The sequence below is a fragment of the Podarcis liolepis genome, assembly GCF_965112155.1.
Source record: "Podarcis liolepis genome assembly, chromosome: 13".
Classification (NCBI taxonomy): domain Eukaryota; kingdom Metazoa; phylum Chordata; class Lepidosauria; order Squamata; family Lacertidae; genus Podarcis; species Podarcis liolepis.
In genome coordinates, this window is record NC_139573.1 from 16,684,242 (window position 1) to 16,697,071 (window position 12,830).

The 12,830-nt window shown below is 47.7% G+C and overlaps 1 protein-coding gene across 1 annotated transcript in view; it reads right to left on the reverse strand.

Moving 5' to 3' along the window:
* Window positions 1-3,470: 3,470 nt before the first annotated feature.
* The window catches only part of LOC310691136 (uncharacterized protein), a 36,016-nt gene continuing 26,656 nt past the window's right edge, over window positions 3,471-12,830 (reverse strand). Inside the window, exons 7-15 of the mRNA XM_083470737.1 lie at window positions 11,733-11,965; window positions 10,760-11,013; window positions 10,198-10,323; window positions 9,886-10,027; window positions 9,721-9,771; window positions 9,161-9,230; window positions 8,036-8,317; window positions 4,607-5,264; window positions 3,471-4,442 (exon numbers count right to left, since the gene is read on the reverse strand). Coding sequence (XP_083326863.1) covers window positions 5,258-5,264; window positions 8,036-8,317; window positions 9,161-9,230; window positions 9,721-9,771; window positions 9,886-10,027; window positions 10,198-10,323; window positions 10,760-11,013; window positions 11,733-11,965 — 1,165 coding nt within the window. The 3' untranslated portion in view covers window positions 3,471-4,442; window positions 4,607-5,257. The remainder of the gene's footprint in view (window positions 4,443-4,606; window positions 5,265-8,035; window positions 8,318-9,160; window positions 9,231-9,720; window positions 9,772-9,885; window positions 10,028-10,197; window positions 10,324-10,759; window positions 11,014-11,732; window positions 11,966-12,830) is intronic.

The following is a 12,830-nucleotide window of genomic DNA, read 5'->3' on the forward strand; positions in this document are numbered from 1 at the left end:
AGCTCATACCATAACAAACTTCATTGGTCTCTAAGGGGCTACTGGACAATTTTTGTAAAGATACTTTTAAGGACTTTTAAAAGAAAAATAAAGACTTGATTCTTTTAAAGGAATTTTTCTGGAAGAGTTTTTTTTTAATGATCTCTTTCAATAGAATTTATTATTTTTTTAAAAAAAAAAAACACCCAAACTTTTTTTTGTCAAGCACCTTTCAACATCCTCAAGCATTAGCACTAACCAATAGTCATTTTAACCACCAATCGGAAAGAAGTCACTCCAAAGCAGTGTTGTGGTGCGGAGACAGAAAAACAAGTCTTTGGGAGCAACTAGATTTTTATGTGTCAAACAAAAGCACCATGCATTGCCCTAAAAGTCCAGGGAACACGAGGTGCTTTTCATTGGACATGCATCGATTTTATTTGCACCTGCAAAAGTTTTGGGGCTGTCCTACATACTTCCTTTCCCACCAGTCCTAGAACTTCCCGATGAAATCCTATAGCTGTTCATGCCACAAATGTTCTAGGGGAGAGTGGGGGTGGTCCCCTCCTTTGCTGTGCCACTCCAGAAATCGACAATATGGTAGCCACAGGGAACAACTAATAAAAGGCAGAATTAAATCCACCACCGATGTGCTATTATTCTGTCTAGAAACGGAACACCATTGTGGAAGGGCCCATTAACTATTTCCCCAGAAGGGCGGCTACTCCAATAGCTCATGAGACAAGCACACCCCAGGGACCAGGAACTTGAGCACCCAGCCATCTTTAATTTAAAAAACAACAACGTTTAAATAATTAACAACAGAGAGGCTTGTTTCATGTACTACCGATTGCAAAAAAGGTGGGAGGGGAGAGATAATAATACACACACAAAAAACAAACCACACCTCGGAAAGTGGCACCATCTGATATTTATCTCCACCAGCCCAGTCTTGCTCTTCCGAAAGTGGAGGGGGGAGGGGTATCAATGCCGACTCCTTAAAGGAGCAGATATTTTCCAAGCTCTAAACGGAGATGGGAAAGCTGAAAGCAGGCAACAGTAGTAGATAGGTAGCCGTGTTGGTCTGCCATAGTCAAAATAAAAAAATTCCTTCCAGTAGCACCTTAAGTTAGTTCTTGGTATGAGCTTTCGTGTGCATGCACACTTCTTCAGATACACTGTATCTGAAGAAGTGTGCATGCACACGAAAGCTCATACCAAGAACTAACTTAGTTGGTCTTTAAGGTGCTACTGGAAGGAATTTTTTTATTTTGACAGCAGGCAACAGGCAGCCCTGCCAGGCACCCGCGGCTTAAATGGACTATGCAAGGGGGGTAGGGAAGAGAGCCCCAGGAAAACCCAAAGCCTGGCGGCAGAGGAAGAAAGCCTCTTAAAGAGGCAGGCAGCTCGTTAGAACGCTGAGGAAAATACGCCGTGCCCAGAAAACAGACCCCCCCCCCTCTCCCATCAGCCGCGACTGGGAGGCAAGTGGCAAAGAACACACACTCCAACAACGCAAAACAGGGACTGGGAGGCCAGCAGCAAAGCAGGAAACACACAGAACTCAAAGCAGCAACGCAGGGGGAAACTCACCACACACACACACTTTCAGGAGGGGAAGCGCACACGCACTAAACAAAATAAAGGGGAGATCTCAAGTACTGTAAGTTTGGTCTTGCCCGCCAGAGCCGCTGCAGCCAGGCAGCGAGGGCTGGCGAAAGGGCGCCAAGGATGGAGACACGATGGTTGCCCGACAGGACAGTTTGCAAGAGCAGCGGTTCCCTCGCGGAACTGGCAGGGGGGAGTTGATCCCGCAGCAAAATAAGTAGGAGCTGGAGCAAACGCCAGATCGCCGCAGCTGCCAGATCCCCAGCCAGAGCTTCTTCTATATACTGCAGAGAACCGAGCAGAGCCCAGCCCGCCAGCCGGGGGGGGGGGATGTCGCCCCTTTCAGAGTGTCACCCAGGGCAGCCTGCAACACCTTCCTACGCCACTGAGCACATTGCAAGCAGGAGCTGGAGCAAACGCCAGATCGCTGCCGCTGCCAGATCCCCAGCTAGAGCTTCTTCGGTATACAGTGGAACCTCCGGTTACGTACTTAATTCGTTCCGGAGGTCCATTCTTAACATGAAACTGTTCTTAACCTGAAGCACCACTTTAGCTAATGGGGCCTCCCACTGCTGCTGTGCTGCCGCCACCGCGCAATTTCTGTTCTCACCCTGAAGCAAAGTTCTTAACCCGAGGTACTATTTCTGGGTTAGCGGAGTCTGTAACCTGAAGCGTATGTAACCTGAAGCATATATAACCCGAGGTACCACTGTACTGCGGAGAGCCGAGCAGAGCCCAGTCCGCCAGTGCTGGCGCCCCCACCCCCTTTTCCTGCGAGCGGAAGTGGGGCAGCCGCTCGCTAGCATCACAGACTCGCCATTGGCTTTAAGGAGGGATGGGCAGAAAAAAGGTGGAGGCAGCTGCCAGGAGAGGGGCTGGCTTGCCCCCCCCCAGCTGTGTTGTGCAAATCCACCCACCTGGGGGGCAAGCAGGGGGGGATGTCACCCCCTTCAGAGTGACACCCAGGGCGGCCTGCCCCCCCTTCCTACGCCACTGAACACATTGCAAGCAATGGGGTTCCGTCCTTTATGCAGTTCAGTAAACTTTTCTCTCTCTGGTCCCAGAGAGAGATCCAAAGCTTGTTCATCACTGCAGAGTTTCTCTGCTGCTGTTAGCCATCTCTGATTTCTCAAGTTTCCTTTCCAGCTGCGAAAACTGCAGTGTGGGATTCCAGCAATGAGGTAGCTTAACTCACAGAAATGGAGAACCACTCTTCTTCTTTCACCTCGAGTGGAAGAAATGGCTTAAGGTAAACATCTTCTTACAGCATTCCAAATACAATGCATTCAAACACAGCATTTTCTGTATATAACTTTCCCTTGTGCGGGTGGCAAAATTCAGCTCCTTGTATGGATGGCGCCAGCCTTAAAAGCCTGGAGACGCCTCATGGGAGGTGAGAAAGAAGAGAATGGCCAGGTGTTATTAGTGGATCGATGAATTCTTCTTGTGGGGAACCTTTGGCCCTCCAGATGTGGCTGAATAACCATTGTGGTCCAGATGTGGTCCTATAACCCCTGCCCCTCCCTCAGCCCCTTTTGCGCTTTATCGTTTTATTGTTTTATGTTGTTTTATTGGCCATATTTCCCATGTTTATCCAAAGAGTTGGGAATCCCTTAAGGTGCTCCTCCTCTCACACATTTGATTTTATGGACATTCTTTGAAGCAAACGTAGACTTAAGACAGAGACTGGCCCAAGGAACCCCAGGGAACGTCTCTCATTCCAGACCATTTCCCCAATTTCTTTCAAATGGCCAAATTCCGGTAACTGTCTCAAAAATTCCCATGATAACAGTCTCAAAAATTGTGCAAGACGTCTTGGACGAGTTTCCTTTCAATGAAAGAATACTGGAAGCTTATGCAGGCCTAATGAAAAGGACATAATATTATTGGTAAAATATATTTATTACAAAGTACTTTTATTTACAAGGTACAAACTGAAAAGGAGAAGTGTTAAGAAGCCCTAAGGCAAAACGAAGTCTCCACCACCCAGGAAGTTCAGGGGAGGACAGGCTGTCTTTCCCTGGTTTCATCTCCTGGGATTGAAATCTGCTCCTCCTCCCAAGATATGTATCTCCCAACAGGAGAAAAAGTCCTGTCAGGAAAGGAACATGCACTGAACTGCAGTCTCAGGAGGGACTTTGCTCTCCAAGCGCACTGTGCTTAGTGAATGAGACAGCTCTGCTTTGTGTGGCTCATTGGTATTTTCCTGGAGGTCTGGGAATTGAAGCTCTGTTGGAAAAAGCTAGGGATTTTGTGGGAGACTTCTTAACAGCTCAATGGGTTAAAATTCACAGGATTCTCCAGAGGAGGTCAGGGCATTATAAAACTGGCAAATGTTTGTAGCTGTGGCCTGAGTGAAGTGTTAGAGAGGATGCTAGGAGAGCTGAGACAAAACATCCAGATCTTTTTGGAGACTGAAGGATCAGAGACGGTGGGAAGGGGCTCCCCATTGTTTCCCAGGGAGGAGGATGAAAAGGGGAAGCACAACCCTTGGGGTCACAGCGGGTCGCATGATGAAGAGGTGGATCTAGTGTGCGGCAGCTGTGAAAAAGTCAAATTCCATGCTAGGGATCATTAGGAAAGGAGCTGAACTTAAAACTCTGAATATCACAATAAAGGTAAAGGGACCGCTGACCATTAGGACTAGTCGTGGCCGACTCTGGGCTTGTGGCACTCATCTTGCTTTATTGGCCAAGGGAGCCGGTGTACAGCTTCCGGGTCAAGTGCTTTCGAACTGCTAGGTTGGCAGGATCAGGGACCTAGCAACGGGAGCTCACCCGGTCGCGGGGATTTGAACCGCTGACCTTCTGATCAGCAACTCCTAGGCTCTGTGGTTTAACCCACAGCAATAATACCTTGGCAATAATCACACTTCTTGGTATCTGAAGAAGTGTGCATGCACACGAAAGCTCATACCAAGAACTAACTTAGTTGGTCTTTAAGGTGCTACTGGAAGGAATTTTTTTTATTTTGACTATGGCAGACCAACACGGCTACCTATCTACTACAGCAATAATACCGTTATGCAAATCCATGGCCAACCGCATTTGGAATACTGTGTACAGTTCTGGTTTTCACACCTCAAAAAGGACATTGTAGAATTGGGAAATGTTCAGAGAAGGGCAAGCAAAATGATTGAGGGGATGCAGCAACTCCCATATGAGAGAGGCTGCAGGGTTTCAGACTGTTTAGAGAAAAAGTAAGAGAGGACATGATAGATAGAAGTTTATAACATTATTCAGGGTGTGAGGAAAGTGGACAGAGAAATGTTTTTATCCCTTCCTTGGAAAGCTAGAACCAGTGAGCATCCAATGAGTCTGGATGTTGGAAGACGCAGGTCAGATAGAAGTCCTTCACACAGCGCAGAGTTAGACCATGGAACTCACTTCCACAGGACACAGTGCTGGTCATCAACTTGGGCGGTTTAAAAAAAGTTACTGGACAACTTCATGGAAGACACAGCCCCTTGCCATGATGGCTGTGCTCTCCCTCCTCAGTCAGAGGTAGAAATGTTTCTGAATACCAGTTGCTGGAAGCCACAGAAAGGGAGCGAGTTGTTGCACTTGCAGGTTTCCCACAGGCATCTGGTTGGCAGGGGTGAGAACAGGATGCTGGCCTGATCCAGCAAACTCTTATTACCTTATAAGGCACAGTTTTCAGCAATGAACTGCTAGTTCCTGTAGGAAAGAAAAAACAATTCCGTACATGTGTGAATCAATTAAATATTGTCAGAAATGAAGAGGAAAGTAGCCCCCAAATCCTGTCAGGAACTCTAGAAAAGGCGTAGGGGACCTTTGGCCCTCCAAATGTTGCTGAACTACAACTCCCATCATCCTGGGCTCCATTGCCCAAACTGGCTGGGGCTGATGGGAGTTGAAGTTCAACAACTTCTGGAGGTTCAACAATTATCTCTAGAGAATGATCTTCAACTTTGGGCCCCCGATGTTGTTGGCCTACAAGTTCCATCACCCCCAGATAGCTTAACCTGACCTTGGAGAGGGTGGGAGTTGATGTTCAGCAACATCAGGGGAGCAGAACTCTAGAATGTTCCAGGTTGTGGCCTATGCAGATAATCCAAATATATGAAGACATATCTATAATTGTGGAAAGTTTCACTAATACACCTGCTTCCAGGGAGAACAAGCTGTCCTACAATCTCTCCCATCTAGATTTGATCTTGTTTTGGTTGGGACTGGTGGGAGCAGCAGTCCAACACCTGAGAGGAAGCCATATTCTAGCAAGGCAGCCCCTACACTGTGGAACTCCCTGCCCATTGACATTAGGCAGCTGCCTTCTTTGTATTATGTTAAGTGCCTGCTTTTAAAAAAATAACTTCTTTTTAAAGGCAAGCCTACTCAGATAATGTAAAGCTGACATGTATCTTCACATGTGAATTCATTTTAAAAAAATTATATTTTAACTGCTTTTATTAGTAACATTTTGAATTTTTTCAACTCAAGTCATTTTAATAATAATAATAATAATAATAATAATAATAATAATAATAATTTTTTATTTATACCCCGCCCTCCCCAGCCAAGGCCGGGCTCAGAGCGGCTTACAAGCAATAATAAAAACAAGATGAATGATTACAACTTAAAAACAAAAATAAAATACAACATTAAAATAATGGAACATTAAAATATTAAAATGTAGCCTCATTGCAGGAGAAGGAAAAGAAAAAAGAAAAGGGGGGGGAGGGAATCAAATTGGCTCCAAGCCAAAGGCCAGGTGGAACAACTCTGTCTTACAGGCCCTGCGGAAAGAAATCAGATCCTGCAGGGCCCTGGTCTCATGAGACAGAGCGTTCCACCAAGTTGGGGCCAGTGCTGAAAAGGCCCTGGCTCTGGTTGAAGCCAATCTAACTTCCTTAGGGCCTGGGACCACTAGGGTGTTGTTATTTATGGACCTTGAGGCTCTCCGTGGGGCATACCAGGTGAGGCGGTCCCGTAGGTACGAGGGTCCTAGGCTGTGAAGGGCTTTAAAGGTCAAAAGCAGCACCTTAAATCTGACCCTGTACTCCACCGGGAGCCAGTGCAGCTTGAAAAGCACTGGATGAATATGCTCCCATGGCAGAGACCCCGTGAGGAGCCTCGCTGCAGCATTCTGTACCCGCTGGAGTTTCTGGGACAGCTTCAAGGAGAGCCCCGCGTAGAGCGAATTACAGTAGTCAAGCCTGGAGATGACCGTCGCATGGATCACTGTGGCCAGGTCGGGGCGGGAAAGGTAAGGGACCAACTGCTTGATGCGGCGAAGGTGGAAAAATGTCGCCTTGGCTGTTGCTGTAACTTGCGCCTCCATGGAAAGGGAGGCATCAAGGATTACACCCAAAATCTTAACGGAAGGCAATGGCACTAATTGGGCCCCCGCAAGAGAAGGGAGTTGGTCCCTCATCCCCATGCCATCCCGACCTAGCCATAGGACCTCTGTCTTCGAAGGATTTAGTTTCAATCGGCTCCCACGAAACCATCTAGCCACAGCTTCCAAGCATCTGGTCAGTGTGTAAGGGGCCGAGTCGGTGTGGCCATCCATCAGCAGATAGAGCTGAGTGTCATCAGCATATTGATGACAGCCCAGCCCAAAGCTCCGGATAATCTGGGCAAGGGGGCGCATAAAGATGTTAAAAAGCATCGGGGAGAGAATTGCGCCCTGCGGCACTCCACACACCAAGGAGTGGCATGACGACATTTCCCTCCCTAGTGCCACCCTCTGTCCCCGACCAGAGATAAAATAGCACAACCAGTTACGGGCTATGCCCTGTATCCCCACGTCTGCGAGGCGATGGTCCAGAAGATCATGATCGACCATGTCAAAGGCTGCTGACAAATCTAAAAGGATCAGCAGTCCTGACCCGCCTCGATCCAGTTGTCTACCGATATCATCTGTTAGGGCAACCAGAGCCGTCTCCGTCCCAAAACCAGGACGGAAACCGGACTAAAATGGATCTAATTTTAAACTTCTGACTTAAAAAAATGATGTTATGTTTAATACAAATTGCTTACAGTACATATTTTATTACAACTAAGCGTTATACAAATTCTGCTAAATAAAAAAGATAAACCAACAGTGAAGGGCACCAGATTGGTTATCCCTGAAATAAAGTTTTTCTCATTTCACCTCCTCAGACTCCATGAAGAGATGATCAGGATCAATCCCCCTCACCTCACAGCGGGTGAGGCATCAGGCAGCGCAGGATTAAACCCTGCAGAGGCAGTCAAAATCTCCAAAGAGAGGGACTTGCAAATTATCCCCTGATAATCTTTTGTAATTTTCTTTCAAAATCAAATCAATATTATTCTGATCAATTGTCACGGGCCCCTAAACAGTGTGGGGCCCAAAGGCCGGTGCCTATTCTGCCTATTTGGTAATCTGGCACTGACATCAAGGGCGACTGGTGCTCCATTTGCCTCCTAGCAAGTTCCATGAGATGGCCCTCCTTCTTTCTTACCTCTTCCTGGTGAGGCTGAGGAGCCTCTGTGCCTCATCCCTGCAGTTGATAGCTCTGAGGACATCAGCCGTCACCTGCACAGCATAATCCTCCATGTAGAAACTCAGGAGGAGTTGGCTCAGGTCCATGACATCTGCCTTCTTCAGCCGCCCCAGGGGAATGTTGTCATGGCCTTCAATGACAGGGATCTCGTTCAGCTTGAACTTGAACCTGTTGAGATCATCCTCCCTCAGGTTCTCCAGGGAGGACACCAGGTGGTCTCTGGTGGTCTTCTTCATCACTCTGCATTGTCACCCCCAGAGGCAGGAAAAAGAAGGCACAAAACAAGAGAAGATCAGCAAAGGGACCCGGGAAGGAGCCACACCATCTGCAAGTGTTGCCGGGGGCCGCTAGGGGCGCATTGGAAGATGGCCGACAATACCATCTCTCCGGCTCACACGAGGTAATTAAGAGGCTAATATGGGAGCAATTAGCCTCCTGAGTTTTTCCAGGTGGAATGGAAAAACACTGCCTTTTCTGCGGTTGCCTATAAATCACCCCCAGGTTTTAAAGAAGGAGGGTGTGTGGGCACTAGACGGATAGCACTCGTGTGGGTTTTTCGCTCTCCCGGACGCTACTTCTGATCGCGACCTAGTTGCAGGAGCTCAAAATAAATAATCGGAGAGGAGCAAATGCACATGTTTCAAGTGAAGAAAGGGAGTATTGATTGCTAATTTGAAAACGACCTCTGTGAAGCTGAGCGATGGGTTGGACTGAACAGGAAAATATATCAAAGAGGACTACATCAAAGATGTCGGTATGTCGGAACAGGGCGGAAAGGAGGGGAAAACTTTAATTTTTTTCTCTATGTGATTACCTAACAACCGCCCCCTAAGAAGAACCATTGCAATAATCGACAACAAGTGAGATGAATTAATGAACTGTGTGGAAATGAATCATTAACTAAAGGCTTTGCTTTGGGGAAGATCTGGAAAGGACTTCTGTGACTGGGATTGGCCCAGAGGGAGCAGGAAGAGATGCGGGTTGCAATGGTCCTTACGTTTATCAGTAATAAAGGCCAAGCTGCTTCACTGGGCCTAATAGCAAGACTGGCCTTTTGTGAGGAAAGGGAACCTTAATCCCTACCTGCCTTCCGCACCATGTCCTGAGTCAGTGCTGCTGGATGCTGCATCGGCTGATGTGCAGCAAGAAGCACCTGGAAAAGAGAGAAAGCAAAAGTGTGTGGATACATATGAAACAAGGAGGGACTATGGGAAAATGATGATAATGGGACATGAACCAGGAGAGGACCTTGACTCCCTCCCTTGATATATATCCTGGGTGATATATATCAATATATATATCAATATATATATCAATATATTGCCCAAGCCCAGCAGGGAGGAAAGCCCAATTGCACTATCGTGAGCATTTGCACTGGATTCTGTTAGCACACAGGGTGTGCTGAATCCAGGCCATAGTGGCTCCTACAAAACAGGGCTGGTATGAAAGACCTTCATTTGGCACCAAAGGAGACTATAAAGCAGGGGGAATCTATTGTATTGGAAGGAGACTCCATAACATTACAAAAATGACTTTTCTGTGTTGTACCATGTATACAGCAGTACTCTATCACCAGTCACTCTGTGCTCCCACTGCGAGGAAGGTGGGATTTAAGTAAGAGGAAATAATTAAAACTGGCTGACCTTGTGCTGCATGTAGAAGAGGAGAAGTCATCTCAGGGGACTTTAAGTCTTCTGAAAGAGAACAGGAATGAGGCAGTCAAAGAGGGAATGTGACTGGGATATCCTTTATCACCCTGCCTCCCAAATTATGGTCCAACCTTCTGATCTTCCTCCATTCCAACTCACTTTGTGTCACAAGGGCCTCCCAGATGAGTTCATTCGTGCATTTCTCCATCACACTAAAGTTGAAGGTATCCTGCATTTGCTCAGCAGACAGTTCCACGTACTGCTGCAGCTTGTCAGCATCCAGACTTTGAAACTCCACTTCCTGTGGGGAAGCATGAAACCTCCTTATGTGCAAACAGGACTTAGCCCAGTCGACCAGTCCAAGGGAGTCAAATTAAAGGGTGAGGGGGATCCTGGTGGAGTTCTCCCGTTCTCATACTTTACAGCCTTGGCTCTGCTCTGGAAAAACCTTCCATCATCTTTGTGCCTCACCTTGGGGCAAATTTTAGCACCATTTGTCTCCACAAAGAAGCGACAGCCAATTGTCAAAGGTTTCAGGGTCCCAGGCGGCTTCTCTATTCTCTGTGAATGGCATTGTACTTCATGCTCATGAACCGCCTGGGAAAAGCAAAGGTCACTTTTGAGATATGCAGGAAAGACAACCAACTTCTGGAAGACTGGATCCCTACCCTTTCTTGGCTTTGCTGCAGATTGTAAGGCAGGGATGGGGAACCTGCAACCTTCCAGGTGTCATGAGTCAGGAATGATGGTTTTTTTTGTCATCCCACAGAATTTGAAGGGACACAGGATCTCCATCAGTAATATAAAGACAACTACACCACTCTGGTAGTAGAGACCAAAATATGGACAGGTAATTTGATGTTGGCTAGCAGTCTGGTAAATTAGTTCAAGCCCAACAAAAGGTGATACAGTTCATGAACCATGACACACTCTGATGCATAATTTTTTATAGCTACTCTGTCAGGCTTCCTATGGTCAAGCAAAAGATCCAGGACGTCTAGAATACCAATCAGAGTTGGAGAATTGCAGTTACCTTTCTCACGGAAGAGTCATTGGGTAGGAGGTACAGGTGGAATGTTGGTGGCTGGAATTGAACCATTTGATAGAGCAGTGCCACAGGGTGGATGTTTTGCTTCAACCATGATCGTAAGGTTTTTAAAATGGCTCCAAGAGGAGAGAGGTTTGGGTTTTCCAACACAACATGATACGGCCCCACTCTGTCTGGCTTCTCTAGACTCACCCCCCCTTCCACAAAATGTGCAATGAGGACTTGTGAACCATCTTTACCTGGAAAGGAGCAAAAGAAAAAACAAACAGACATGTTACAAGTGGGAAAGTGTGGAGCCGTCCACCAGGAACTGGAGTCAAGAGCAGGTCAGCAATAAAACACCCAGTGTCAGCGAAGTCAACCCTTTATTCAAAGAAAGAAGGCTAGCCCGGGAAGCCAAGCCTACTGACCACTGCAACTCATTCTGGTACATCTAGCCCCTATGAGGCTGTTCCCTAAGGCTCTTCCTCCCCAAGATCCTTCCCAAGCAATCTCAGATTCCATCACCATGTCTGTATTTGCTCTGCCTTCTTCATACCACTTCTGATTCTGGGAGACGAATGGAGAAGGGAGCTGGCTGCAAAAGGAGGGGAGACTTCCTGGCTTCTCAGCGGCCTGCCTCACATCTGTCTCCTAGTCCCCCTCCTCTACAGCCTCCACTTCTGCACTGCTCTCAGTCACAGCCTCTTCCTGCTCACTAAAGCCTATTCCCTTTCCAACCTCTGACAACACCTCCTCCCTGGCTGCTCCCTTTGAACTCTCGTCATTGTCCCACCAACAACCTCCTGGCTCTGAGCCTTCTTCTCCTGGGGGTTCCCTTGGGGGTTCCCCAAATGGTGCCTCCCACCACTCCTCTGCAGCCAGCCTGTTCATGACCTCCCCTGAGTTTGGATGACAAAGCTCATCACTGCACCCTTCCTGTTACATGCAATATTTATTTTGTTGCAAGCTTTTTTACCTGCCATACCTGCAAGACACAAGAAGTGAGGGAAGTGAACAGCTGCCACAGCCTCTGCTGGATCTGCTTCAATGTTGATCAAAGGCCCAGCGACAACCCAATTCTCTGTTTTCTGTTCGGCCAGGTGCTTAGACCATGAATCAAAGTGGTAGGTGATGGTGACAGCTCCTCTCACCTCAAATATGACATCAGTATAAAAGCAAAGGAAGGATCCAGCCTCCGTGAAGCACAGCCTGAATGCCACAAAGTAGAAAATGGAAAGAGAAGTGGATTAAACACCAGCTGGACACGCTCTGCATCTTCCTGATGGGAAGCAATCCCCATCCCAACTACCGTATTTTTCGCCCTATAGGACACACTTTTTCCTCTCCAAAAATGAAGGGGAAATGTGTGTGTGTCCTATGAGGCAAATGCAGGCTTTCGCTGAAGCCTGGAGAGTGGGAGGGGTCGGTGCACACTGACCCCTCTCACTCTCCAGGCTTCAGGAAGCTATCCGCAAGCCATGGGAGAGCTGCGCGAAGTCGCTGCCTGCACCCCGAAGCCTGGGGCGCACTGAGCTCAGCGCCCCCCAGGCTTCGGGCTTCACGCAGCTCTCCCACGGCTTGCAGAGAGAAGCCTGTTCTGGGGGCTGGGGTTGGGGGAACCTCGGGCTTCCCCCGCCCCAGCCCCACGCCTGGGGGGGGGGAAAATAATATTTTTTTCTTTATTTCCCCCCAAAAAACCAGGTGCGCCCTATGGGCCGGTGCGCCCTATGGGGCAAAAAATACGGTACTTGGACTCAATAATATTTGACCGTAAAATCTCAAAGAAACAGTACAATGGGTTAGAGCACGGTTCTTATCAGTGCTATTCTTCTAGAAAAAGAGGTGCCGGAACTCACCATGAACGCTTCCCTTCTTCTCTTATAATGGCCATGGCACCCACCTGAGAGGTGCTGGAACTCAGTTCTGGTGAGGTCCAGATGAAAAAAGCCCTGGAGCTGATAATGCCAAGGTTTCAAGTTTGATCCCTGTATGGGGCAGCTGCATATTCTGGCATTGCAGAGGGTTGTACTATATGACCCTCAGGATCCCTTCCAACAATCCTATGATTCTATGA